The following is a 27,915-nucleotide window of genomic DNA, read 5'->3' as shown; positions in this document are numbered from 1 at the left end:
AATTACGAGATTTAGAAGAAAATTCAGGTGGTCAGAGTTTGGAAACTACCGTTCCTCGGAGATAACACTAAGCAAGTAAGTCCCTCACATGAGAGAGTTCAGGCATACAGCCATAAGGCATTACGTGCTTATCGAGGCACGGGAGTGTATACACTTATCTATATATCTTCCTGATGGCGGGATGCTACAGAGAAAAATCCAGTAACATTTTATCGGCCCGACCTGGGGTTTGAACCCAGGACATCGGTGTCTGCTGCCTCATATTTAACAAGTAGACTAAGGACGCAAGTAATAATAATACCGTACCAATTGTTGTATAGTTGATGTAGTAGTATGAAGCTATCATGCCGAGGTTCAAAGGCTGGACGTCCATCTCGTCTTCTATGGCGATACACTTCGACTGCTCCAGATCTGATAGTGTTGTCTCGACCAGTTCCGAGAGATGATCTGACAGGTGCCTATGCAATGAGAAAATATATTAATATGCTGTCATAGAACATTGGTGGTAGGACTTTGTTCAATCGCAGCTGGGTAGTTACTATCCAAACATTCTAACCCTAAACAGCAATACTAAGAATTCTTGCATTCCGATTTGGAATGTTACAGGAGTGAGTCTTTGTTACAGGCATGAGGGACAATTGAGTTCTCAAGGTCGGTAGCGCATCGACGATGAAAAGAAATTACAGTAACAGCCTGTAAATGTCCCACTGCTGGGCTAAGACATCTCCTTTTTTGAAGGGAAGATTTGGAGCTTATTACACCAAGCTGTTCCAATGCGGGTTGGTGGAATACACACGTGGCAGAATTTCAGTGAAATTAGCCACACGCAGGTTTTCTCACGATGTTTTCCTTCACCGTCAAGCACGAGATGAATTATAATCACAAATTATGAACATGAAAATTCAGTGGTGCTTGCCCGGGTTTGAACTCACGATCATAGGTTAAGAATCACGCGCTCTAACCACTAGGGCATTTCGGACGATGTATGGGATTGTTAATATTTCTTACATTGTAAATGTCTACGGGTGGTGACCACTTACTATCATGTGGCCCATTTGCCAGTCTGCCAGCCTGAATTCAATAAAAGAATACATTTAATCAATCATTTAAAATGTAATGGGCGAATGGCATATACAATTAGAATGTCAAAAACAAATCAGTTTACATGATTTCTCACCTATGTGTAACACCCTGTAGATTATAATAGTTGGGATTCTGCGTGAGTCGCCGGTAGAGGAAGGTCCACGTCAGATAGTCGACGGCGTCCTGTTTGTTCTCTATTGTCTTTGTGACAATTTCTGCGTTCATATGATCGTGTAGTCTGTGGTCGAGGTGACTCTGGGGATGAAAATTAAAGTTTACAATATAAATAATTTTTATATCCAAATATGTATTTAATACATTATTGATATTATAAGATGTGTCAACAGCGCAACGGTTTATGGCCGGCTTGGCGATGTTAAAGTCGCAGATTCAATCCTGAACCCTTGGGGTATTCTATTACCAATAGAGCAGGCGGGAATGTACCTCGAGCGGAAGGCAGTCGTTGAGCAGCTTGGTGAAGAAGGTCTTGTGGTGCGCGGCGCACATGAGCACGGCCACCGAGTGGTCGTCGTCGAGCGGGCGGCACGCGCGGCCCAGCATCTGCAGCACGGTGGTGACGGGGTACTGCTCGTAGCAGTGCAGCTTGCCGTTGTACACGTGCGTGTCGGCCACGATGACGGTGTGGCAGTGCGCGGCGAAGGCGAAGGCCAGCTCGGCCGCCACGACGCACAGCTGCGCGGCGCCCGACTCCAGCAGCTGCTGCGCGGCGCGCCGGTCGGCCGCGCTGACGCCCTCGTGCAGGTAGGCCACGCCCGCCGCCAGCGTCTCGCGCAGCATCTTGTCCTGCAGCTTGCGCAGGAAGGGCGCCAGCAGGTCGGGCCGCGCCTGCAGGAAGCGGCCCGGCGTGCCGTGCGCCGCCGCCAGCGCCAGCAGGTCGGCCGCCAGCAGGCGCGCGTGGCGCCGCGACGGCACGAACACCACGCACGGCTTGGTGCCCGCGTGCCGCACCACGGCGTTGTAGATGGGCTTCGTCATGGCGGCCAGCCGCGACGCCGCGTGCGAGATGTTGAAGCCCTGCGACGAGGGTTTATTTATTTAAGACGTCAGTCGGAACTTCATTTAATCCGATCACTGTTTAATAGAGTACCGACCTGGACGTGCAGTTCGAGAGGTAGGGGTCGCACGCTGGGGTGGAAGTTGAAGGCGCAGTTGGCGTTGCAGCCGAGCCACTGCCACACGTCGCGAGCGTCCGCCAGCGGCAGGGACAGCGCCACTATACGAATCGGACGACCTGCGGACAAGAAATAATTAATTCAAATAAATAATAAGTTTTTTTTTTATATAATCACTCTCCCCTCCGTAGTGGGCATTCGTTATCACAAACCGGTTTGCGAGGCGATGTATCTCATGCGCGAGCAGGCCACCTCCAAAACGGGCCCCTCCTCTCCGCCCAGCAGCTGCAGCGCGTCCACGATCAGCAGCGACACGCTCTGCACGCTCTTGCGGACCTTCCACCTGGAACAAATTCACTCTTATTTATATTAAAAACCCATAAAAGGCCTCCTCTCCTCTTGAATGTTTAAAGTTCATTACAAAATGGTGTTTTAAAATAATCTTATAGAAATTATCTTAAAGTCTCGTTATTCAGCACTCAAGATTCGGCTTTAGATATATATTAATAATAATTAGTTAAATATTATTCCTAACTAATATTTTTAAATTTCTTTTTTTTATATATTATAAGTAGGCGGACAAGCAAATGCCACCAACATTGGGAACTAAGATGTTATTTCCCTTGTCCCTGTAATTACACTGGCAAACTCACCCTTCAAACAGGAACACAATAATACCAAGTACTGCTGTTTTGCGGTAGAATATCTGATGAGTGGTACCTACCCAGACGAGCCTGCCAAAGCCTCGCAAAGCCAGTAAATGTCACCAAAAATAAAATAAATTATAAATGAGAAAGTGAGTATGTTTGTCTGTTACCCTTTCTCGTCTTAACTACACAACCGATCATTATGAAATTTTGCGTACAGTCCAAATGCAGGACGGTACCTAACGTGGGTACCTAATGAATGGTATGAAAAGTAGCCGTATGTATATAATATTTATTTATTTATTTATAATAGCACACTTACAACATACATATAAATCATTGAAAAGATCAATTTATAAAACAATAATAGTCTATCTAATATGCATGTCAATTACAAGTGTACATAGTACTTTCAGATTCATCTAATCAAATTCAAATTAAAAGTAACAAGAAAACATCAGTAATTTTAAAAAAATGTCAAAATTAAATTATACATAATGTCGTTATTATAATAAAAAATCAATCGGCGAAAATGTATATATGAGTACTATAGTATAATAAATGAGAAACTGCCTCGTTGGTCTAGTGGCTTGATGTAAGGCCGCAGACCCGGAGGTCCAGGGTTCAATTCCCAGGCCGGGCTACTAAAAAGTTACTGGGTTTTTCTGTCTGAAAATTCTCAGTAGCAGCCCGGAATCTGAAAGTTGGAAGTGTGTGCACTCCAGTGCCTCGGAAAGCACGTAAAGCCGTTGGTCCTGCGCCTGAACTCTTTCCGGTCGTGTCGGTTTGCCGTTCCATCGGATTATGAGAGTTAGGGAATAGAGAGTGCACCTGTGTTTGCGCACACACTTGTGCACTATAGTATCTCCTGCGCAGTTGGCTAATCTCTCTTGAGATTGGACGCCGTGGCCGAAATCAGTCTGGAGGACATTATTATAGTATATGAGTACTGAGGCCCAATTCTACTAACAAATGATCACTTTATCGCGGTCGAATCCAAGCTTGATGATATTTACCGTTTATCCGTTTTCTTATTCTTTAATTATTATTTTTTTATATGCGCCGGGATTTCAATTGACTCTACTCCACCTGATGGTAAGTGGTAGTAGAGTCCAAATGCGACGACGGCCAGTACAGTCGGGAAGAATGTTCTGTACTAACCGCCTTCGCCTTGCCGGCCCGCAAGATGCCTCTTCACGCCTCGTTTGAAGGAACCCGGGTTAGAGGAGGCCGAACACGTGAGCTGGTAAGAAATTCCATTTTTTGGAAGTGCAACAAAGAAAAGAGTTGCCAAATTTCTTTGTGCGCGATGGAATTGATGTCACAGTTAGGCGGTGACATCGAGAACCAGCTCGCGTGGACTTAAGAAGGAAGGGGGAAGCGGGAATTAGAGAGAATAATTCCTCAGAGCGTATATATAATTATCGACTATTGGCATTAAAGCTAACAATTACGTTTGCGTTTGACACAAAAGTACATACAAAGTTGGATTGGAATTGAATCGGGAATGTATCTTGATCATTATATATTAGTAGAATAACGGGCCGGTTGGCGTGGTTGGTAGATATTTGCCTTTCACGCCGAAGGTTGTGGGTTCGATTCCCACCCAGAACAGACATTTGTGTGCATGAATATGTCTGTTTGTCCTGAGTCTGGGTGTAATTATCTATATAAGTATGTATTTACAAAAGAAAAGTAGTATATGTAGTATATCAGTTGTCTGGTTTCCATAGTACGAGCTCTGTACAAGCTTAATTTGGGAACAGATGGCCGTGTGTGAAAAATGTCACAGAATAAAAAATAAAAAAAAAGAATTCACCCCTGTTTGTATTACATAATATAGCAGAGACATTATCAAATCTTATGGAATATGTAAATTTATGGTTCGTTTATCTTCATTCCCCCTGGCGATGGTATGTAGTTTGATCACTTTAATTGTCTCGAATAGGGATTTGAAGCCGACATGATCTCCCAACAAAAAAATATATAAAGGATAAACTCACCGTCTTGAAAGTACATCCCATTTATCAGCAGTTGTTATAATGATCTGTCCCTTGTTGAGTAGCTTGTGGTCAGTCGCCGTCTCGCCGGTTAATTGCACAACCTGAAAAAAAAACAAATATGTAAATACATTATAATATAGTATATATATATATATATATATATATATAAGATAGGTTATTGCGGATGCTCAAAATGAACCACAAATTGTTTCTCTGAAAATACAAAGAAACGACATTTAAAGTTCACTAATATCGCTTCCTCTATTATATCTCTTTATTTTCTTACAAAATCAAAGTTCAAAATAATCTAAGCATTATCCGTCATTCTGTCATTCAACCATCAAATGCGCGGCAAACTGACTTTTAGTTACAGATTAAAAACGCGCGGAGCGCAGCAAATTTGGAATAATGAAATGTCATTTCATTATATATATATAAATATATATATATATATATGTCGTGGAAAACGATATTGTTAAGTAATAAGTTACCGACAGATTTGGGTTAAATGTAATCATATTAACGATTACAAAGTGTAATCATCAATCACGATTACAGAATAGCTTGGATTCTGAAGAGGGCGCGCAGGGTTGCGCTGGGGCACTTCACTCATTCGATTTACTTTTTTGATTACTTTTGTTTAACGATTACACTACATGTAATCTTTTTTTTTTAACCAATTCACTACCTACGAGCTCGTAACGATCTCAGCCGCCTCACCTTGAGGTTGAACCTGGTGCCGAACCGGTGGTACCAGTCCGCGAACACGATGTCGGCCAGCGCGTCCTTGGGCAGCAGGTAGACGGCGCGGCCCTGCGCGTTGGTGGCGAGCAGCCGCAGCAGCGCCAGCTCCGCGATCACCGACTTGCCGGAGCCCGACGGCGCGCCCACGAACACGTTGTCGTCCGAGTTGTACACCGCGTTGAACACCTGGGAACACGCTCAAAACGATATTCCACCACTGCGAGTTGTTTGATACACTTATGGGTCAATTTCAACCGACACGTGCAGGTTGCCTCGCGATTTAACACGTTCAGCACGAACTAAGCACATGAAAACTCAGTTACGCTTGTTACAGCCTGTGAATGTCCCACTGCTGGGCTAAGGCCTCCTCTCCCTATTTGAGGAGCTTATTCCACCACGCTGCTCCAATGTGGGTTGGTAGAATACACATGTGGTAGAACTTCAGTGAAATTAGACACATGCAGGTTTCCTCACGATGTTTTTGATGTCAAATTGTATATGTACATAAAGTTATTCATTGTAAAAGAATCCACGATTTGCCGATCGTCAGCCAATGAGGATAAGGCGAAATTAAACGAGCGTGCGTGCGTGTACGTGCGTGCGTATGTGTGTGTAAACTAAGGTTTAAGCAGCACATGTACTTCGATAATCACCTTCATATAACATACAAACAAATTAAAAAATACTATAACAGTTACATAAATAATTTATCACATAATTATGAGTTAAAAAAATATCGTGTTATACGATGTACGTACATTTTCTTATTTTTATTTCAACCGGTAATAAATTTAAACCAATATTACCTGTGTTTGCACAGGATTGAACTGTGGAAACGTATCCGCGTACATCTCTTCGTATTTCGCGTTCCTCAGCGCTGATATCGGCAACGGTTGCAGGTCCAGCAGTTCGGTCGGTGGTAGGTTCTTCTCTGGCAAGATCAGGTGGCGGAAGGATACCGGCAGCTGGGTCTCGGCTGCTATCCACCTGGGGATCGAATTAGTGATTTAATAATGTGACATTCAAATACAATAGAAAAAAGGTCGTAACCAGGGCAAATAGGACAGTTTTCATATACTTATTAGGACCGTGTTGCAACTCACAAAAACCCTGACAAAATTTATTAAGATTAATAGAGAATGACATATAATGTTCACTTGATCCATCTGGGTAGGTACCACCCACACATCAGATATTCTATCATAAAACAGCAATGCTTAATATAGTGGTATTGTTGAGTTCCGGTTGGAAGGTTGGATAAGACAGCCACAGACACAAGGGGCATACCATCTTAGTTCGTAAGGTCGGTGGCGCATTAGCGGTATAAGGGATGATTGTTATTATATACCCACAAGTTGGTGGCTACTTACCATCAGGTGTTCAATTTGCCTCTATTTATGATATAATAAGAAAAAACTATTGTATAATGTTATGCATATTATATAGTACGCTTAAAGTTTGGGCGGTTTGAAATATTCTGCACAACACGGTTTAATTCATCTCGTTCTCGATGTTAAAGGAAAACATCGTAAGAATTCAACATGCAGTGTCAGATAAAAATCTGTCAAGCAGATCCAGCATCCCGTACTGGAGCAACGTGGTGGAATAAGATGCAACACTTCTTAAAAGGAAAGATGGTCTTTGGTAACCAGTGTGACGTTTACAAGCAAACGAATACAATGATTGCTCTCACCTATCAGATACCACTCTTAAAAAGTATTGTGGGGGGAGCGGCTCGAACACTGGCACGAACAGCTTGACGTGGTGCTCGTCGCGGCAGTACTTCTGCTTCAGCAGGAAGTACTCGTGGTGCAGGATCACCTCCGAGTCAACATCCTCGACAAGGATCCAGAACGCTTCCGACTGCCCATGTATCTGTTTTCATAGTAATAAGAATCGATTAATGTATTGTCCCACTGATGAGAAAATGTCTTCCCCACTTAAGAACGATATGGGACTTATTTCATTGATCAGAATTTGTCACTGAAAATTATATGAATATATTATATATATATATATATATATATTGATATTCTACCGCAAAACAGCAATACTTGATATTGTTGTGTTCCGGTTTGAAGGGTGAGTGAGCCAGTGTAATTACAGGCACAAGGGACATAAAATCTTAGTTCCCAAGGTTGGTGGCGCATTGGATATGTAAGCGATGGTTGACATTTCTTACAATGCTAATGTCTAAGAGCGTTGGTGACCACTTACCATCAGGTGGCCCATATGCTCGTCCGCCTTCCTATTCTATAAAAAAAAAAAATATATATATATTCTCCTCAAAAAGAGGACAGGAGGCCTTTAGCCCAGCAGTGGGACATTCACGGGCTGTTACGAATTATATATATATATCGCAGAATCAAAGATAAGACGCCATAATTTAAGTACAACGCCGTCTATACGCGGTTCCAGGAAACGTCGAGTAGTACGCTTGTGTAAGGACGATACAGGAATTCAGAGTGGCCACTTGACAGTTAATGATTAATGAGTTGTTAATGGTTTGACATCGGACACTTGGGGTTTGCTGAACGCTCTCGTGCAGGGGACTTGGGAGAGGGACTTCGGAGCGAACGGTCGTCTTCTTGTATCGAACTTGCTGCGTTTCCGACCACTTTAATCGGCGCGGTTAATTGTTATTTTGTGATTATCGATTGTAAGCGAACAAATAAACAACAGTTGTACGAGGCTGAACTTTAACTTTGCGCCTCCAACATGTCTGATAACGGCACCGACAACGAATTGCCCCACGTGATCAATACCACCCCGTTATATATATTAGCTGCACATTCTATCTTGTACGCGTAAAATAATATTTTTTTTAATTTACGTATTTGTATTTTTTTTTAATTTTTTAATTGCAGCAAATTTTTAGTACGAATTAAATAAGTGATACCTTCTCGTCCCACTGGAAGTCCGGCGTGATGGTGAGCTCGACTCTAAGCGTGGACCGCGTGACCGGCTGTATGTGTGTGCTCAGCTCGAGCTTCGGGAACTGGTGAACGTATTTGTGTATCATCTTGCCGAGTTTCGGTGCCCTAACGAGCTCGCCGATTTCATTCGGACCGAGTTCATACAATTTCTCCCATGGGAAATTTTTCTTCTCAAGTTTCTTTATAACCTGAAAGTAAGTTATTACATACATTTTATTAGTAAATATATATATGTCGCCACGCCGCTCCAGTGCGAGTTGGTGGCAGAATTTCAGTGAAATTAAACACATACAGGTTTCCTCACGATGTTTTCCTTCACCGTAAATCACGAGATGAATTATAATTACAAATTAAGCACATGAAAATTCATTGGTGCTTGCCCGGGTTTGAACCCACGATCATCGGTTAAGATTCACGCGTTCTTACCACTGGGCCATCTCCGCTTTTTAATAAAATACCCATCTTACATTTTCACAACTTGACGTCTGACAACCGACCAGCACAAACATATATATACATACATACATATATATGATTGTATATAGTCGATTAGTGTTCTCAGTTTTAGACATATCCGGTTCGTTCGGACGATTCTATAACCAGGAAATGGGAGTAAAAATAAAATAAACAACTTTGATCTTGTATGGACATTAGATAATTTATCAATATATTTTTATACATAGATTCCTGGAATTTAGGAAGTAAAATTATTATTATATATAAGTAATATATAATAATAATAATAATAATCATTAATTTGCATGAAATGTAATTTTACAGATGTTATGATTTCTTTAATAATAATATCCTGCGACATTTTTCACACACGGCCATCTGATTCCAAATTAAGCTCGTGCAGAGCTCGTGCTATGGAAACCAGACAACTGATATACTACATAAACTATTTTTCTTTTTGTAAATACATACTTATATAGATAATTACACCCAGACTCAGGACAAACATACATGTTCATGCACACAAATATCTGTCCTGGGTGGGAATCGAACCCACAACCTTCGGCGTGAAAGGCAAGCATCCACCAACCACGCCAACCGGCTCGTCAATTCTTTATATGTATCTAATACATTTCGCCCGCTCGCTTTCGATAGACACGCAAATATATTTTGAGATAACACCAATTGTACATTAAAATAATTATATTTATATACGTATGAAATGACAGGTATATAAAATAAAAATTGTTTTAAAATTAACAATAATTAATTAAATTCAATGATTTACTTAGTTTTACTAAGTTTACACATTTAATTGTATAATTACGTATATATATACGTAATTATAAGGTTTGTTTATCTTTACTTCAGTTTTTTATGAATGCTATGATGGACGAATTAAGGATTCTTTATTTTTTTTTTTTATAGAATAGGAAGGCAGACGAGCATATGGGCCACCTGGTGGTAAGTGGTCACCAACGCTCATAGACATTGGTATTGTAAGAATAAATAACAAATATGTTTAATATTTCTTAATGATTCAATATCTAAATTTCATATTCAATGTAGATATTGAAGCATTAAGGGCGTTGGTGACCACTTACCATCAGGGAGCCATCAGCCAGTCCAATAACTTAATAAATAAAAAACTAAAATTACTTAACAACTTATAAATATATAAAAAATAAAAATCATAAAACTCACTTCTTCCGGCATCTTCCTGAACTGTCGGAGCGGCGACATGGATTGCCACATCCGGCGGTCCACCATCTTACACAGGGCTAACGTTTTGTCCACCAGCTGGGCCCAACCTGTGATAAAATTCTCTATTCATGAAAATGAAATTAACACTTGTTAACAAAATTCAACAACAATTTAATTTGTAACTCTCCTTATTTTTTTTTTTTTTTTATTGTAACAATTGTCCAATACCCAATATATGAACGCAGCAAACTATTTTTTCTTTTTCCATGACATATCAATATGTTCCATAATCAGACATACAATTAATTTTTTCTATATTATGTATTATTATTATTTTATAGAATAGGAAGGCGGACGAGCATATGGGCCACCTGATGGTAAGTGGTCACCAACGCCCATAGACTTTGGCATTGTAAGAAATGTCAACCATCGCTTCCATAGCCAATGCGCCACCAACCAAATTAAGATTTTATGTCCCTTGTGCCTGTAATTACACTGGCTCACTCACCCTTCACACCGGAACACAACAATACCAAGTACTGCTGTTTTGCGGTAGAATATCTGATGAGTGGGTGGTATCTACCCAGACGAGCTTGCACAAAGCCCTACCACCAGTAAATAATTATACATAATTATTATTATAATTTAACTTCTGTTTAGGTTCTCAATAAATAAATACATCTCGTGGACCATTTAAGCCAAAAACTCCAGTCTTAAATACACTTCTTGTTATGAACTCCAGTTAGATTTATTAATTTAACTTCTAAAGTTAGGTTTTAATAACGAAGGTTTTAGAATGTTCTCGATGTATAGCGTTAGCTTTAACTGCAACTCATTTTGTAAATGTGACAGTTTGGATGTTTGTTACTAAAAAACGTTTAGACGGATTTGGACGATATTTAGAAAATATATAGCTTAACATATCGGCAACTTTACAACACCCCCCCCCCCCCCCTCACTCAAACACGGACAAAACTGCGGACGAAAGCTAGTTTAATATAAACATATCACAATCGCTTATAAGAGCCTGCTTGAATAAAGACGTGTGGGGTAGTACCTCTGTGTAGCACAATTTCGTAGAGAGCCCGCAAGAGCCTGGCGGCGGACTGCGTCACGTACACCATGTCCGCCATCAGCGCGAAGCCCTCCAGCTTCAGCTGTGAAATGTACGCTTGCAGCAGAACGTTGATCTTGGCTGACGGCTCCTCGATGCTCTCCTTAATCGGTATTGGTACCTGGTGACATTAAACAAAGTTAGAAGCTCGCTTTAGACTCTTCAGATTTAGATCAGTGAAAATACCTCAATATTTTCAAAAACGGTCCAAAAGCATCAATTTTATATATATATTTTTATAGGCGGACGGGCAAATGGGACACTTGATGGTAAGTGATCACCACCACAGATAGATATTGGCACTGTAAGAAATATTACCCATTCCTTACATTGTCAATGTGCCACTGACCCTGGGAACTAAAACGTTATGTCCTTTGTGCCTGTTACACTCACTCGCCCGTCAAACAACAATGCTTATTATTGTTGTTTGACGGTGAAGTATGTGACGAGAGGGTGGTACCTACCCAGGTGAGCTTGCACAAAGTCCTACCACCAAGTTAAAATACATACGTTACAATAAATAAATATGTAATTCAAATCACACCCTCTCCATAAGCTTGTGCAGTTCCAGCTTCTCTTCATCCCTCACAGCGATATGCTTGAACTCGGCGGAAAGCGAAAACACCCTGAACAGCTCGATTTCAGCCAGAGTAGGCTTCAGCAGCTGGTTGTAACTCTGCATTGTTTCGTATGTGCAATAGAAGTGGGACGCGATCCGACCGAGTTCTGTGGCCTGGAAGTGACCGGATTTCCTTTCGTATTTGATGAGACCCGCTCTGAAATTGATAACATATATTATTATATAGACGAGCCGGTTGGCGTGATTGGTAGATACTTGCCTTTCACGCCGATGGTTGTGGGTTCGATTGCCACCCAGGACAGACATTTGTGTGCATGGACATGTCTGTTTGTCCTGAGTCCGGATGTAATTATCTATATAAGTATGTATTTACAAAAGAAAAATAGTATATGTAGTATATCAGTTGTCTGGTTTCCATAGTACGAGCTCTGCTTAATTTGGGATCAGATGGACGTGTGTGAATAATGTCCCAGGATATTTATTATTATTATTATCGTAATGCCATTAGAAAGAGAGCAGCGTTTATAATGGCTGGGATGCGCGCAGTTTCTAACAGTATCCTGAATATATTGATGCTAAAAATTGGATAAGCCATTTGTTGTACATTGGGGGAAATTTCATGTATCCACTCATTGTTTTAGACCCCCTATGTATGCTAAATGAAAATGACTGCCTCGTTGGTCTAGTGGCTTGATATAAGGCCGCAGACCCGGAGGTCCTGGGTTCAATTCCCAGGTCGGGCCAATAAAAAGTTATTGGGTTTTTCTGTCAGAAAATTCTCAGTAGCAGCTCGGAGTGTGGAAGTTGGAAGTGTGTACATTCCCGAGCCTCGGAAAGCACGTAAAGCCTTTGGTCCTGCGCCTGAACTCATTCCGATCGTGTCGGATTGCCGTCCCATCGGATTATGAGAGTTAGGGAATAGAGTGCACCTGTGTTTGCGCACACACTCGTGCACTATAGTATCTCCTGCGCAGTTGGCTAATCTCTCTTGAGATTGGCCGCCGTGGCCGAAATCGGTCTGGAGGACATTATTATGCTAAATGATCGTTAATATATCTACTAACATAGTTCTTAAGCTTGTAAATAACACTAGGGATACTTGTCTGTAGATAAGCATTCATTATTATTATTATGTATACAAAAGCGTTGTTAAAAACAACAAGATGCTACGCTAAATTAAAACCGACATTTTGTTGGATAGAAAGGTAAAGTAATTAATTCATTATTGGTGGGACTTGTGATTTGGCCAAGTGGTTAGAACGCGTGTATCTTAACCGATGATCGTGGGCTCAAACCCGGGCAAGCACCACTGAATTTTCATGCGCTTAAATTTGTGATTATAATTCATCTCGTGCTCGACTGTGAAGGTAAACATCGCGAGGAAACCTACATGTGTCTAATTTCGTTGAAATTATGCCACATGAGTATTCTACCAACCCGCATTGGAGCAGCGTGGTGGAGTAAGCTCCAAACCTTCTCCTCAAAAATGAGAGGAGGCCTTAGCCCAACAGTGGGACATTAACAGACTCTTACTGGGACTTGTGATTTGTTGAATCTGTTCAAATGTGTCATTTGGACTTTTAAAAGTAATTGAGTGAGTTATTTAAAACAATTTGTATGATTTGGTTTTCTATTTTTATTGATTTCACTTTGCGCAGATTACGTCATAGTAACACGACTGGGCGAGTACGGCCACATCATAATTTTTCTATTTATATTATTGTCGCGAGATCGGACCTGTGAAAGTTAGTTATATTCTTTTATCAAGTTGGAAGTGAGCTGATAATCTTCAAAGGCGTGAATAGATCTTCATAATTTATAGGTAAAAACCATCGCGATAGCATCAGGTTTCAAACAGACAAAAACGCATCAAAATCGGTCCATCGTTTCGAAGCTACGGCAACGGACGCACAGATTACCATAAATAAATATATACTAACTTATCGAGCAAGCATGCCGCCGTGTGGATTAGATCAGCTCGATGGAGTTCCAACAGCGAATCCTCTTGTAACTTCTCAGGCGATATACCGTAGAGAGCCGGCTGTCGCAGCATCCTTATGTACAGATACGTGTAACCTGAGAAAATTCGATTTTACGGCTCATTCCGACGGCAAGACAAACAGATGAAAAAAATAGGTAAATAAGTAAAGTCATACAAATAAAGCGGTATATATATTCCGTAACAGCCTGTGAATGTCCCACTGCTGGGCTAAAGGCCTCCTCTCCTCTTTTTGAGAAGGTTTTTTTGGAGCTTATTCCACCGCGCTGCTCCAATGCGGGTTGGTGGAATTCACATGTGGCAGAATTTCAGTGAAATTAGACACACGCAGGTTCCCTCACGATGTTTTCCTTCACCGTAAAGCACGAGACGAATTATAATCACAAATTAAGCACATGAAAATTCAGTGGTGCTTGCCCGGGTTTGAACCAGCGATCATCGGTTAAGATTCACGCGTTCTTACCACAGGGCCATCTCGGCTATATATATATAAAAGTTTATAAATTAAATAGTATTGGAATACATATTAATCACACAGAGAACTATCCGTTGTGCATAAAAGAATATTTATTTAATACTTATTGCATAACATATAAATAACTTAAGTGTAATAGGAAACAATTGGACAACAAATGGCGCGCAAACGCGGTTTTATCGCTTAAAGCGATCTCTCACAGACAACCTAGTACATAGTAGACCTATTAGAAAATCGCTGTTTATCACCATACTTCATAGACGTTAGTACTTTGCTTACAAAATGTTTTATTTTAGTTTACCTTTCGTTCTTTTCTCTCTTTCTGTCATCATTGATTTGACATTCGAAAGAAGAAGACACATATTATTTGACACAAGACAAACGTACATATATACGTGGTAAGATATCCATTTTCCTTGTAAACGAAATGATATTTCTTGATATTAAGAATAAGCGTTACAACATAGAATTTCAAATATCGAACGCAGTGCACACAAGCTGCAACTGTTGCGCATGCGCAATATGTAGCGCTGTAAATGGAATGTTTTCAAATATCGAACGTCCTCAAGCCACAACCCACCGAGCCACGTGACGGCGTCGCGCACGCTCTGCACGGAGCCGAGCACGATCTCCGCGTTGAGCGCGTCCGGCAGCTTGCCGACCAGCTGCGACTCTATCGGCAGCTGCTGGTTCAGCAGCGACAGGTAGTACTGCAGCTCCGAGTGGTTCGTGATCAGGATGCCTGGAAAATAATTGATATTTAAAAAAAAGAATAGTATTTAATGTATGTATATAATGTGTGTGTTTTATTATTATAAATCTTATATATGAATTATATTGCATCTTATATAGTTTTTCTATAATTTTGTACAAACATTTTACAGTAAGACGAATGGGATACCTGATGGTGTGTGATCACCACCGCACATAGACAATAGAACAGTTAGAAATATTAGCCATTTATTAAACCGTCAATATATGACCAATCATGGGTACCAAGATGTTAATTCCCCTGTGCTTGTTATTACACTGGCAATCTCATCGTTTAAGCGAGCCTCAGTACTGGTCGGTGTTGGCAGACAACAGCTGTGGTCGCTCACCCTCCCCCTTGGTGTCGTACTGCGGGCGGCCGGCACGCCCCAACATCTGCAGCACGTCGAGCGCGCCCAGCTCGCTCCAGCGGCCCTTCTCGGGGCTGTACACCTGCGTGCCCTTCACGATGACGGTGTGCGCCGGCAGGTTCACACCCCACGCCAGAGTCGCCGTCGACACCAGAACCTGCGGAAATTATTGCAGACATGGCTTTATGGTGCAAAACCTTTGCCTCTTACGAAAAAAGTTGAACGTTAAATTCTAAATCGATTCAACTTCATATTGACATCGATCATCAAATATCGTACACCAACCTAATTTAGAAGTACAACCGATCTAAAGGTGGCTTCCCACGCTTGCGTGATTCGCAGATTATTCGTGCACGGCCAATAACCACGGACAGCCACGCACCGCGTCGAACGGTCTTTGTCAGTCTTGAGATTCGCATCTGTTTTGTCATTCAAATATGACAAATCTCGCACCGCACCTTTGAAGTTACCGACTCACGGCGTACGGACTTTTATGCGCTTCTAGTGTCGGTGCGGACTGGTCCGCGTCTGTCCGTTATATCACACATCGTGGGAAGCCACCAGTTAGAAGGATCTCCATGCAATTTGTTTAATAATTTTTCTAGCAAAGTAAGTATTCACATATATAAATGTATTTGAACGGTCCAAAGCATTCTATAAGAATCGGCAAGAATGTTATTTGTTTTTTATCAGATAACAATAAATAAAAATGTAAAAGGAACAATGGGACTGACATACCATAGGACAAAAGTTCCAAAATTCAATTAGAGAAAAACAGTATTCAAGTTATTCACCAATATATACTGGCAGTAAATTTTTTTACTGCTTATACACGACTGTCCAACTTCAACCTTGGGAACTAAGATGTTATATCCCTTGTACCTCTACTTACACTGGCTCACTCACCCTTCAAACCGAAACACAACAATATCGAGTACCGCTGTTTTGCGGTAGAATATCTGATGAGTGGGTGGTACCTACCCAGACGAGCTCGCACAAAGCCCTACCACCATTAGATTATTATAATGTATATCTATTGTTATAATTAAGTTTTAGTTTATCTATATTTAGTGTTACATGATTTTGCTGTCGCTACTTTTTTATGTATGATCTGACGAGCCGGTTGGCGTGGTTGGTAGAACACTTGCCTTTCACGCCGAAGGTTGTGGGTTCGATTCCCAACCAGGACAGACATTTGTGTGCATGACCATGTCTGTTTGTCCTGAGTCTGGGTGTAATTATCTATATAAGTATGTATTTACAAAAAGAAAAGTAGTATATGTAGTATATCAGTTGTCTGGTTTCCATAGCACAAGCTTTATACAAGCTTAATTTGGGATCAGATGGCCGTGTGTGAAAAATGTCCCAGGATATTATTATTATTATGTATAATTTAATGTGTTGTTACGTATAATATAATTTAATGTGTTATATATATATATATATATATATATATATATATATATATATATATATATATATATTCAGTGTATATATATATTGGTAAACCTTAACAAATAAATACACGCATAACCTGTATGTGCCTATCCGCGAAAAGATCCTCAACAAGTGTCCTGTCCACTCGACTCATACCGGCGTGATGGATCGCGAAACCGTACGGCAGCAGCTCCCTGAGCTCAGGATTCTTGACCTGTTCCGCTTCAGTCCTGAGGACTTCCACGCTGGCCGAACCTTCCCTGTGAAATGAAAATATATATATATATTAAAACAACTAGCAAATTAGCGTTTCTGGCCTCGATATTAATATTTAGCTGTTTAAGAATTAAATTATATTCAATATTGCGATATCGTTCAAAATAAAATCAAATATTTTTTGCTGTTTTCATGTTTCCATTTAAGTAAGCATACATTTCTTCATTTATGTTAAATGTATATATTTAACATAAAATTAATTCAAGGTCCGAGTTGTTATTTGCCTTTACTCCTCTTTCGGTTGGAAAATGCTATATCTAAAGGGTCAAAGACCCTTAATTAATTATTATACTTGTAATTTAACTTCTTGTAATGTAATTTAACTTCTTGATTTTTTTTTTAACTTTGTAATTAGTCGATTTGATTGTACTCGTAGATTGCATTGTATTTTTGTCTCTTTCTGTTGTCTTTTTTACATGCATACTCTAACATTTGTACTATTTTTAAGTGGAAACTTTATTGGTTTATGATTTAGTAATAATTCCTTAATTCTATGTAATAACACACTGTATGTTTCCCAAATATAAATAAAATAAAATAAAATAAAATAAAATAAAAATTATATTTTGGTAATTTCGCTATTAAACAACGATATAAAGAACTTGATGTTCCGTATGGAGTATAAAATGGGGGATAGGGGTTTATTCTTACCTAAGGAACTGTCCGAGTGTGTCCTTTTCCAAGCACATGTCTCGTATAGCACGCGCCGTCTTGCCGGTCTCCTTGCGAGAGTGTACGAATACTAGAATCTAGAAAAAAAAGTTTGTGAAAATATTATCAAGTGGTTAATTTGTACTACGGAGTGATATTTTTTTATTGCGCCACCGCCAATATCTATCGGAACTTTAAGAAATTACCCATCCCGTACATCGCACCACTAATTTTAGAAACTGAAATAAATAAAAAATACTTGCAATGATCATTTTAAAGTAATTACCAATATTCATATTTAAACCTCCAATTAAGCGATAACCCGAAGTGATAGATCAGGATCGAACCTGCGACTCACATCGATAAGCGGTTGCGCAAACCAGTAAGCCATTGCGCTTTTGACTATTATAAACGCATATGTTTTGACCCTTGTGTCTGTACTTACACTGGCTCACTCACCCTTCAAACCTGAACACAACAATACTAAGCTGTTTGTTATGTGATGAGTGGGTGGTAAAAGAAGCATTTATTTAAATTAAAAAAAAAAATTAAACGGACAAGTTATCAAGCTATATACCGTACCTGATTCCTTCCAGCATGTTCCATTGCCTTCTCGTAGACAATATCGTTCATAACTTGGAACCTTTTCAGGGCTTTCTTCTCCGTAACACCGATGTACTGCTGTTCCAGGGCCACCGGTCTGTGATGTAAGAAAGAGTTAAAAAACACGTCGAGTATATAACACAGAAGACAAAGAAAAAAAAACTCAGTGAAGATACTCATTATCGACTACTTGTTTGTGCTTGAGTTTCTCGCCGGTTCTGTTCGGTAGAATCTACATTCCAAAACGGTGGTTGATTTATTTTTAATTTTCAATCTTGTAACATGATTTAAAAGTGAATGTAAAAGCTTATTTAATAAAAAAAATTATTACGTTATTTGTTTTTATGAATATAAAAAAAATTATATAAAAAAATTACATATACATAAGCCGAGATGGCGAGTGGTAAGAACGCGTGAATCTTAACCGATGATCGCGGGTTCAAACCCGGGCAAGCACCACTGAATTTTCATGAGCTTAATTTGTGTTTATAATTCATCTCGTGCTTAACGGTGAAGGAAAACATCGTGAGGAAACCTGCATGTGTCTATTTTCATTGAAATCCTGCCACATGTGTATTCTACCAACCCGCATTGGAGCAGCGTGGTGGAATAAGCTCCAAACCTTCTACTCAAAAGGGAGAGGAGGCCTTAGCCCAGCAGTGGGACATTAACAGGCTGTTACTGTATATATATAGACAATCTAGGTAAAAAAAGCACTTTCAAACAATAAAACGATAGGATAACACATCTATGGAGATTACGAGACAATATAATAATAAAAAGTATTATTATATCAGGTTACTTATAGGCAAGCGTGCTGCATTTTACTGGTGGTAGGGCTTTGTGCAAGCTCGTCTGGGTAGGTACCACCCATTCATTAGATATTCTACCGCAAAACAGCAGTACTTGATATTGTTGTGTTCCGGTTTGAACGGTGAGTGAGCCAGTGTAATTACAGGCACAAGGGACATAAAATCTTAGTTCCCAAGGTTGGTGGCGCATTGGCTATGTAAGCAATGGTAGACATTTCTTACAATGCCAATGTCTATGGGCGTTTGGTGACCACTTACCATCAGGTGGCCCATATGCTCGTCCGCCTTCCTACACTATATATAAAAAAAAATCTTAGACCGTATCGATGCTTTACATCAGGCAAGTCAACGGTCAAACGCTGGCCTATTAATTGTAAAAAAAAAAAATTGTATGTATGTCTATCAAACAATCTGTTCAACGCACCTGAATGAGTTATCAAAGTAGAACAGCCCTTTCTCCGGCTTCACCCTCAGGAAGGCCGCCACGTCCGTGTAGTTCGGCAACGTCGCCGATAGGCCCACCAGACGGACCTGCGCACGAGGGTTTGTTACATTGATGGGCCAGTTGAATGGTTGGTAGATACTTGCCTTTCACGCCGAAGGTTGTGGTTTCGATTCCCACACAGAACAAACATTTGTGAGCATGAACATGTCTGTTTGTCCTGAGTCTGGATGTAATTATCTATATAAGTATGTATTTACAAAAGAAAAGTAGTATATGTAGTATATCAGTTGTCTGGTTGCCATAGTACGAGCTCTGCTTACTTTGGGATCAGCTTGGAATGGCCGTGTGTGAATGATGTCCCGTATATTATTTTTATTATACGACTGGGGTCGGTGCGTGCGCGTGCGCGGTCGTGCGTACCTCCTCCTGCGTGTGCTCCACGGTGCGCAGCGTGCGCGCCACGAGCGCCTCCAGCACGGGCCCGCGCTCGTCGTGCAGCAGGTGCACCTCGTCGATGATGATCAGCCGCACCAGGTTCGTGAACGAGCGCTCGCCGCCTGGGCGAAAGTATAGCTATTTAGTTTTTATGTTTTTAACTTTCTTGTTACTTCCGACATCTTTAACGATCATCGTCATATATCAATCAATTTACAGAAAACATTAATGAATTATACACCAAATTAAAAAAGAACTCGTCACGTGTAACCCCACAGATAAAAAAAAAATGACACGTCAAACGAATGATAAATTTTTCACACACGTAAGCACAAAACGAGTCACTTGTCATATCGATACTAATATTATAAATGCGAAAGTACTTTTTATACCTATCACCTAAAATCCCCCATACTATCGCCTTCAGAGCTGAACGAGCTGTCTCGTGAGAATAGTGACTCACCCTTTCTGGTCACGATGTCCCACTTCTCCGGGGTGCAGACGATGAGCTGAGTGGCGTCTATCTGCTCCCTCGTCAGCTGGTGGTCGCCTGTGAGCTCGGAGACCTTCATGTTGTACGCAGCGAGACGTTTACTGAAGTTACCCACCTGGGAAATTAATTAGTGATTTAATCGAATGGGTTAAGACTAGGGCTACAAATTATTCTTTGTTTAGTTCTTGCAATCTACGAGCGCGCGTGGCCTTTATTTGTGTTTGTAACCGTAAACACATAAATGCGTTAGTGTGTGTAACCGACGGAGCGATCAGTAGCGAGTGAGCCTTCGCTCGGGTAACTTGTCCTTATTGTTTCCGCGTCGCTATTGTTCACGAAGTACGGTCAGCATGTCAAACCTCAAATGTGAAAGAAAACGTAAAATAATTCATAGCGAGGTAAGTTTTTTTTATTTTTATACTTGTTTTTTGATATTGTTGTAGTTACCAATATGTAACTTTACTACTATTTGCAGGGACGCGCCATTATTGCCCGCGTGTACCACTTTTTTCAAGAAGAGTATAATTTTATGAAAGCGAACAATATGGATCATTGCGATTTGAGTCCTTTGGCTAATATACGGAAACGTACCGCTGAAGCTACAGGGTTTAGTGAACGAACTGTAACTACAATTTTAAAAGAAGAAAAAGAGCTGCCATCTTCTTCTGCAAGTTTTACTTCACCTATGAAAAAACGACGCAAGAGAAATAATAAATTTAATTTAGACAACATGAACCTTGAAATCATTCGAACTACTGTGCAAAATTTCCATATTGTAGAAAAGCAATTACTAACATTATCAAAATTGCGATCAGTTTTGAGAGAAAAGATTGGGTTTGATGGATGCTTAAACACATTACGTTCGATATTAAAGAAATTAGGCTACAAATGGAGAAAAATTGGGAACAACAGAGAAGCATTACAAGAAAGACATGAAATTCAACTTTGGCGTTTAAATTTTTTAAAAAAGATCTTTCAATACCGTTCGGAAGGTCGTCCTATTGTATACACTGACGAAACATATGTTTTGACTTCTCACGTGCGGCAAAACACCTGGTTGCGTCAAAACAATGACCCCAAAGGCAATAAACAGTTTTCAAAGAAACTGAGCACAGGAAGCCGCTTTATTGTAGTGCATGCAGGCAGCAGCGACGGTTTTGTGCCTAATGCTTCGCTAGTCTACAAAGCTGCATCTACATCAGGAGATTATCACTCAAATATGAATCATGATAATTATACAAAATGGCTTAATGAAAAGTTATTGCCAAACTTACCTGAGAAGTCAGTTATTGTTATGGACAACGTTTCTTATCACAATACTCGGAGCAGCAAAATACCGACCTCTAATTCCAGTAAAGGGGAAATGCAAAAGTGGCTGACAGAGAATGGCATCTCATTTGATAATCGTTTTAAAAAAGTAGAACTGTATGATTTAATTAAAAAGAACAAGGACCGTTTTATAACATTTAAAATAGATGACTTTATAAGAAAAAAGGTTTCGAAATCTTAAGACTCCCTCCGTATCACCCAGAGCTTAACCCGATTGAAAATATATGGGGTATTATAAAAAACCAAATTGCCTCAAAAAATATAGGCCAAACCATGACCGTTGTTCAAAGTTTAATAGATGAGTGCATAAATAATATAGACCAAACCACCTGGCGAAATACATGCAAGCACGTTGAAAAAATTGAAAAAGACTACATGAAATATTTCGACTATGATTTCCAGTTTATTATAAATGTGAGTGAAGATGATGACAGCGACAATGAAAGTGAAAATGATGACAGCGACAGGGTAGAAATGTTTGATGAAACTAGTAATATAATTTAAATTCTTTTGTTATTAATAATAACTGAACGAACTTTTTATTTTGTGTATATTTTAATTTTCTACCTGTAATTATTTATTATTACTAATGTAAATTAGTAGTTACTTTAACGCTTTTGTTTATTTTTCATTTTGACCACTCCTAATAAATAAATAAATAAAAAATATTTAAAATATAAAAATAGGTGAAATCCATAAATTAAATTAATGAATTTTTGGTTGCTAACCGTACGCACGGTCGCTTTTACGCCTACATTGACGCGTATACAGATTGGTCACTCATACAACTAAGGGCGACGCGCGCTTGTAGATTGCAAGAACTATAATAAGAAACAAGGTAAGAATTTTCCTAAGAAAAAGACTTCAAATTTTATTAGTCCTGTTTGCTTTGTGTTACTTTATAAAATATAATAATAATAATGATAATATCCTCCAGACCACGGCGGCCAATCTCACTTGAGATTAGCCGACTGCGCAGGAGATATTATAGTGCACAAGTGTGTGCGCAAACACAGGTGCACTCTCTCTTCCCTAACTCTCATAATCCGATGGGACGGCAATCCGACACGACCGGAAAGAGTTCAGGCGCAGGACCGACGGCTTTACGTGCTTTCCGAGGCACGGGAGTACACACTTCTAACTTCCAGACTCCGGGCGGCTACTGAGAATTTTCTGACAGAAAAACCCAATAACTTTTTATCGGCCCGACCTGGGAATTGAACCCAGGACCTCCGGGTCTGCGGCCTTCCATCAAGCCACTAGACCAACGAGGCAGTCACATTCATTCCTGAAATATACTAATTAAAATGAGAATTTATTAAGTAAATAATAGTATATTTTTAATCTATGTACTGTAAATAAACAAAATGTTATGTATTACTTCAATGGCATTACGAATAATGGTAAATATACAAATTTAAACTTGAATCGGTATTACGTCATTGGTTGAGATCTATATAAAGACATTTTAATTAACAATTCAACATTCAACAAATCGCATGGAATATGTATGTATATATAATAATCATAATAATCATAATAATATCCTGCGACATTTTTCACACACGGCCATCTGATTCCAAATTAAGCTCGCGCAGAGCTCGTACTAAGGAAACCGGACAACTGATATACTACATATACTACTTTTCTTTTTGTAAATACATACTTATATAGATAATTACACCCAGACTCAGGACAAACGGACATGTTCATGCACACAAATATCCGTCCTGGGCGGGAATCGAACCCACAACCTTCGGCGTGAAAGGCAAGCATCCACCAACCACGCCAACCGGCTCATCAACTCCTCTATATATATATATATATATATATATATATATATATATATATATATATATGTGTGTGTGTGTGTGTGTGTGTGTGTGTGTGTGTGTGTGTGTGTGTGTGTAATTTTTTAAAAGAGTGACGTAAGTATCGAGTGTATAGTATGTAGTGGGTTACCATCTCCTGCACGAGCGAGCGCATGGGCGCGACGTAGATGACTTTGAAGTCGTCGGCGTTGACGCTGCCGTCGTCGTTGACGTGCTTGCCCACCTCGCGCAGCACGCACAGCAGCGCCACGTTGGTCTTGCCGGCGCCCGTCGGCGCGCACACCAGCAGGTTCTCGTCCGACTCCAGCGCCGCCGACGAGATGCGGCTCTGGAACCGGGGGCTGGAGTGTACTCATCGGAAACTCACGGGTAGCTTTCGGAATGGTCACCGAAAGCTTTTTTTTTATTTAAGCGACCTGATGTTTAATGGTCACCCCCACCCGTAGACGTTGGCGATGTAAGAAATATTAACCATTCCTTACATCACCAGTGCGCCACAGCCTTGCGAACTAAATTGTTATATTTCTTGCATCTGTAGTTACACTGGTTCACTCACCCTTCAGATCGGAATACAACAATACCAAGTATTGCTTTTTAGTGGTAGAATATCTAAAAGGTGCTTAACCACCTAGGAAACTTAGGCAAGAAGCTGTCAGGAAGACATTTATCAACAACACTCAACTCGTATATATATGTCAGAGATAAATATAAGCGGGTATATGACGTCACTTATTAGAATAGCAACACCACACAACGTGATGTATGTCATGTAGGCTGGTCGGTTGTCAGACGTCAAGCGTGAAAATATAAGACTGGTATTTTATTATAAAGCCGAGATGGCCCAATGGTAAGAACGCGTGAATATTAACCGATGATCGTGGGTTCAAACCCGGGCAAGCACCACTGAATATTCATGTGCTTAATTTGTAATTCTAATTCATCTCGTGCTTTACGTTGAAGGAAAACATAGTGAGGAAACCTGCATGTGTTTAATTTCACTGAAATTCTGCCACATGTGTATTCCACCAACCCGCACTGGAGCAGCTTGGTGGAATAAGCTCCAAGCCTTCTCCTCTAAAAGGGAGAGGAGGCCTTAGCCCAGCAGTGGGACATTCACAGGTTGTTACTTTACTTTTATTTTATTAGACAGCCGACTGATGGAAATATAAAATATAAAGGAGTATGACAGTAGCGCGTGTGATCATCTTGTCTAGCGACACCCGCGGTCTTCAGCGATCAGCGCCGGAAGTGCGCACTGACTGATTTAATAAAATCAACATATCGGACGACAATGGCGGCCATTAAAATGGCAACCCATTTGAATCCGCGACATATATAAATAGATTACCTGTATCCTATTCAACGTTTTGAAACCTTCGAAAGCTGGCTGAACGTACTTCGGTAACTTCTCTATTGGTAGTAGGGTTTCGTTCTCTTCGAATGGTTTCGGTTTCAGAGCCGGCACGTGGACTTCTTCGTAACCTTAAAAATTTGATTATAAAATATACTGTTAGCGATCTGTGGACAAAAATGCCTGGCAGCGTGTATATCGTAGCTGTCACGGACATATTTTGTTTTTGTTTTTTTTTTGTTAGCGGTTGCTATGGTAACGATATTTATTTATTTTTAATTTTTTTTTATAGAATAGGAACGCGTACGAGCATATGGGCCACCTGATGGTAAGTGGTCACCAAACGCCCTCAGACATTGGTATTGTAAGAAATATCAACCATCGCTTACATAGCTTACATAGCTTGGGAACTAACATTTTATGGCCCTTGTGCCTGTAATTACACTGGCTCACTCACTCTTCAAACCGGAACACAACAATACCAAGTACTGCTGTTTTGCGGTAGAATATCTGATGAGTGGGTGGTACCTACCCAGACGAGCTTGCACAAAGCTCTACCACCAGTGTAACGCTGATCGAGTAGGGTAATATCTTAGGTCCCAAAGTTGGTGGCGCATTGACAATGTAAGCGATGATTAACATTTCTTACACTGCCAATGTCTATGGGCGTTGGTGATCACGTACCATCAGGTGGCCGATATGCTCGTTCGCCTTCCTATGCTATATAAAAAAGGGTAATATAAGAAGAGCAGGCATATCTATAAATTATTTTTATCGCGACTAATTTGAAATATCCCTTTCGTGTCTAGATAAAATGTCCTTAAATTCGTAAGGGCGTGGCCACATGTCCACGGTACGACGCCATGCTCTTACACGGCGGCCGGTGCTGTACCATCGACATGTGGCCACCCACGCCCAAATTTTGTGATTAATTACTTATTTTTGATGTATCACTTTTGTACTAAAAATATTACATTTTTAAAGCTCTTGAGATTGGATCGTTATAATGTATAATAAATCATATTGTTTTCGATTATCTGTGGGCAATAGGCCTGGCAGCATACACATTGTAGCTGTCATATTAATAATACCGTCAATGCGGCGTTTTTCTTTACATTTCGCCAAACCTTTATTAATTTATTAAATCAACCTTTACATGTTTTAAGATATATTTTTTCTGCTTATATCTTATGTCTTGTAGCATAACTTTTTTATACCGCGAAATAAAGTTTAAATAAATATAATCTTATGAAGATGAGATAAAATTAAGTTATAATTGATTTTGTATTATTTTCTCGCTATATTTAATAAAACCTATGTTGAAAAAATATATCATATTTTGCTGTCTGTACTAACGTTAGTACTTTTCAATTTAAATATATTAAAACTAAACTCACCTTTCCTCTGCTTCCTGAATGATCCAGGTGGTAGCTGACAGCGCTTGTTGGCCATCAGATGTGAACCGGCCGCGAACACGAGCTCTTCGAGCTGCAGCACCTTCCTGTTGCCGCCGACGGTGCCGACGCCGCTGGTGGGCTCGGTGCCGGTCTTGTGACGCTTCCGCGGCTGCTCCGATTGTTCGGCCGTCTGATGCAAAAATATTTACATAATAATATAAACGACGTTAGACGTAAATTATATGTGGTAAGAACGCGTGAATCTTAACCGATGATCGTGGGTTCAAACCCGGGCAAGCACCACTGAATTTTCATGTGCTTTATTTGTGATTATAATTCATCTCGTGCTATACGGTGAAGGAAAACATCGTGAGGAAACCTGCATGTGTCTAATTTCATCGAAATTCTGCCACATGTGTATTTCACCAACCCGCATTGGAGCAGCGTGGTGGAATAAGCTCCAAACCTTCTTCTCAAAAAGTTACTTACTTACTATACATATGTTTGTATGTTTGTCCTCTTTGCTTTCTTAAGCCATTCATCCAATTGTGATAAAACTTTAGTAAGTTATTCTGTGTATGTCCATAAAAGTTTCTGAACCCAAAGCACAAAAATTTTGTGTTTGTATGTTTGTGTATGTTTGTCCTTAAATATAAACGTTTTATGTACACCCTTATTCAGCCCGCGCAAAGCTTGGACCGGTAGCTAGTATATAATATATAAAAGGCATCTTATATCTTTCTCCATAACATAAAATAAGAATCTGTAAAATATATCTGCCAGGCGTTAACTCTTCTTGGGAATATGTCGAGCTTATCCAAGCACTCTCACTCTTATGCGGGTCGATGGATACACACACATGTGGTAGTTTTACATGCAGTTTACCCCACAAAGTTTTCTTTAATCGCCGAGCACGAGACGAATTAAAGACACAAATTAGCATATGAATATTCACCGTGAGAGGTGCCATCTATATTTTCACGGAGTAGACTTTTATAATAACTCGTTTGTTGTTACTCGTCAATAGATGGCGCCACACAAAAACTTATATAGTTTATTATTTATAGTTTTTTTCAGCGTAAGTCGTTTCGAATAATAGTTTACAAATTTAAATATGAATTGCAACACTGTAAATATCTACGTATAAGCAGTTCTTACCTCATCCTCTCCCTTCCCCGTATCCAGCTGCGCGAGTATCTTCTGCAAGTGCGGCTGTTTCGACATCTCCTCTCTGATCGCGGCTCGCTCGCTCTCCGACTGAGACGAAGCTAGCTTCGTGCAATACAGGACTGAAAGAGATAGATATATATTTTATTTTAAGTGTCACCGTGTTTGTAATCAACAAGTATTTAAAGGCTAC

The 27,915-nt window shown here is 40.1% G+C and overlaps 1 protein-coding gene across 1 annotated transcript in view; it reads right to left on the bottom strand.

The window, feature by feature from the left end:
* Positions 1–27,915, bottom strand: part of LOC126779435 (putative U5 small nuclear ribonucleoprotein 200 kDa helicase) — a 38,813-nt gene that overhangs the window by 4,248 nt on the left and 6,650 nt on the right. Inside the window, exons 9-34 of the mRNA XM_050503357.1 lie at positions 27,714–27,844; positions 26,556–26,745; positions 25,156–25,289; positions 23,938–24,135; positions 20,617–20,761; positions 20,139–20,275; positions 19,698–19,804; positions 18,441–18,558; positions 17,859–17,956; positions 17,029–17,191; positions 15,474–15,651; positions 14,954–15,115; positions 13,840–13,975; positions 11,864–12,095; positions 11,263–11,440; positions 10,206–10,312; positions 8,510–8,734; positions 7,304–7,485; positions 6,417–6,597; positions 5,587–5,796; positions 4,867–4,967; positions 2,429–2,559; positions 2,196–2,335; positions 1,528–2,118; positions 1,178–1,338; positions 307–458 (exon numbers count right to left, since the gene is read on the bottom strand). Of these exons, the coding sequence (XP_050359314.1) occupies positions 307–458; positions 1,178–1,338; positions 1,528–2,118; positions 2,196–2,335; positions 2,429–2,559; positions 4,867–4,967; positions 5,587–5,796; positions 6,417–6,597; positions 7,304–7,485; positions 8,510–8,734; positions 10,206–10,312; positions 11,263–11,440; positions 11,864–12,095; positions 13,840–13,975; positions 14,954–15,115; positions 15,474–15,651; positions 17,029–17,191; positions 17,859–17,956; positions 18,441–18,558; positions 19,698–19,804; positions 20,139–20,275; positions 20,617–20,761; positions 23,938–24,135; positions 25,156–25,289; positions 26,556–26,745; positions 27,714–27,844 (4,488 nt within the window). The remainder of the gene's footprint in view (positions 1–306; positions 459–1,177; positions 1,339–1,527; positions 2,119–2,195; positions 2,336–2,428; positions 2,560–4,866; positions 4,968–5,586; positions 5,797–6,416; positions 6,598–7,303; positions 7,486–8,509; positions 8,735–10,205; positions 10,313–11,262; positions 11,441–11,863; positions 12,096–13,839; positions 13,976–14,953; positions 15,116–15,473; positions 15,652–17,028; positions 17,192–17,858; positions 17,957–18,440; positions 18,559–19,697; positions 19,805–20,138; positions 20,276–20,616; positions 20,762–23,937; positions 24,136–25,155; positions 25,290–26,555; positions 26,746–27,713; positions 27,845–27,915) is intronic.

This window comes from Nymphalis io, chromosome 29, assembly GCF_905147045.1.
Source record: "Nymphalis io chromosome 29, ilAglIoxx1.1, whole genome shotgun sequence".
Classification (NCBI taxonomy): Eukaryota; Metazoa; Arthropoda; class Insecta; order Lepidoptera; family Nymphalidae; genus Nymphalis; species Nymphalis io.
Note: the sequence above shows the minus strand (reverse complement) of the source record. Positions and strands in the feature narration are given on the sequence as shown.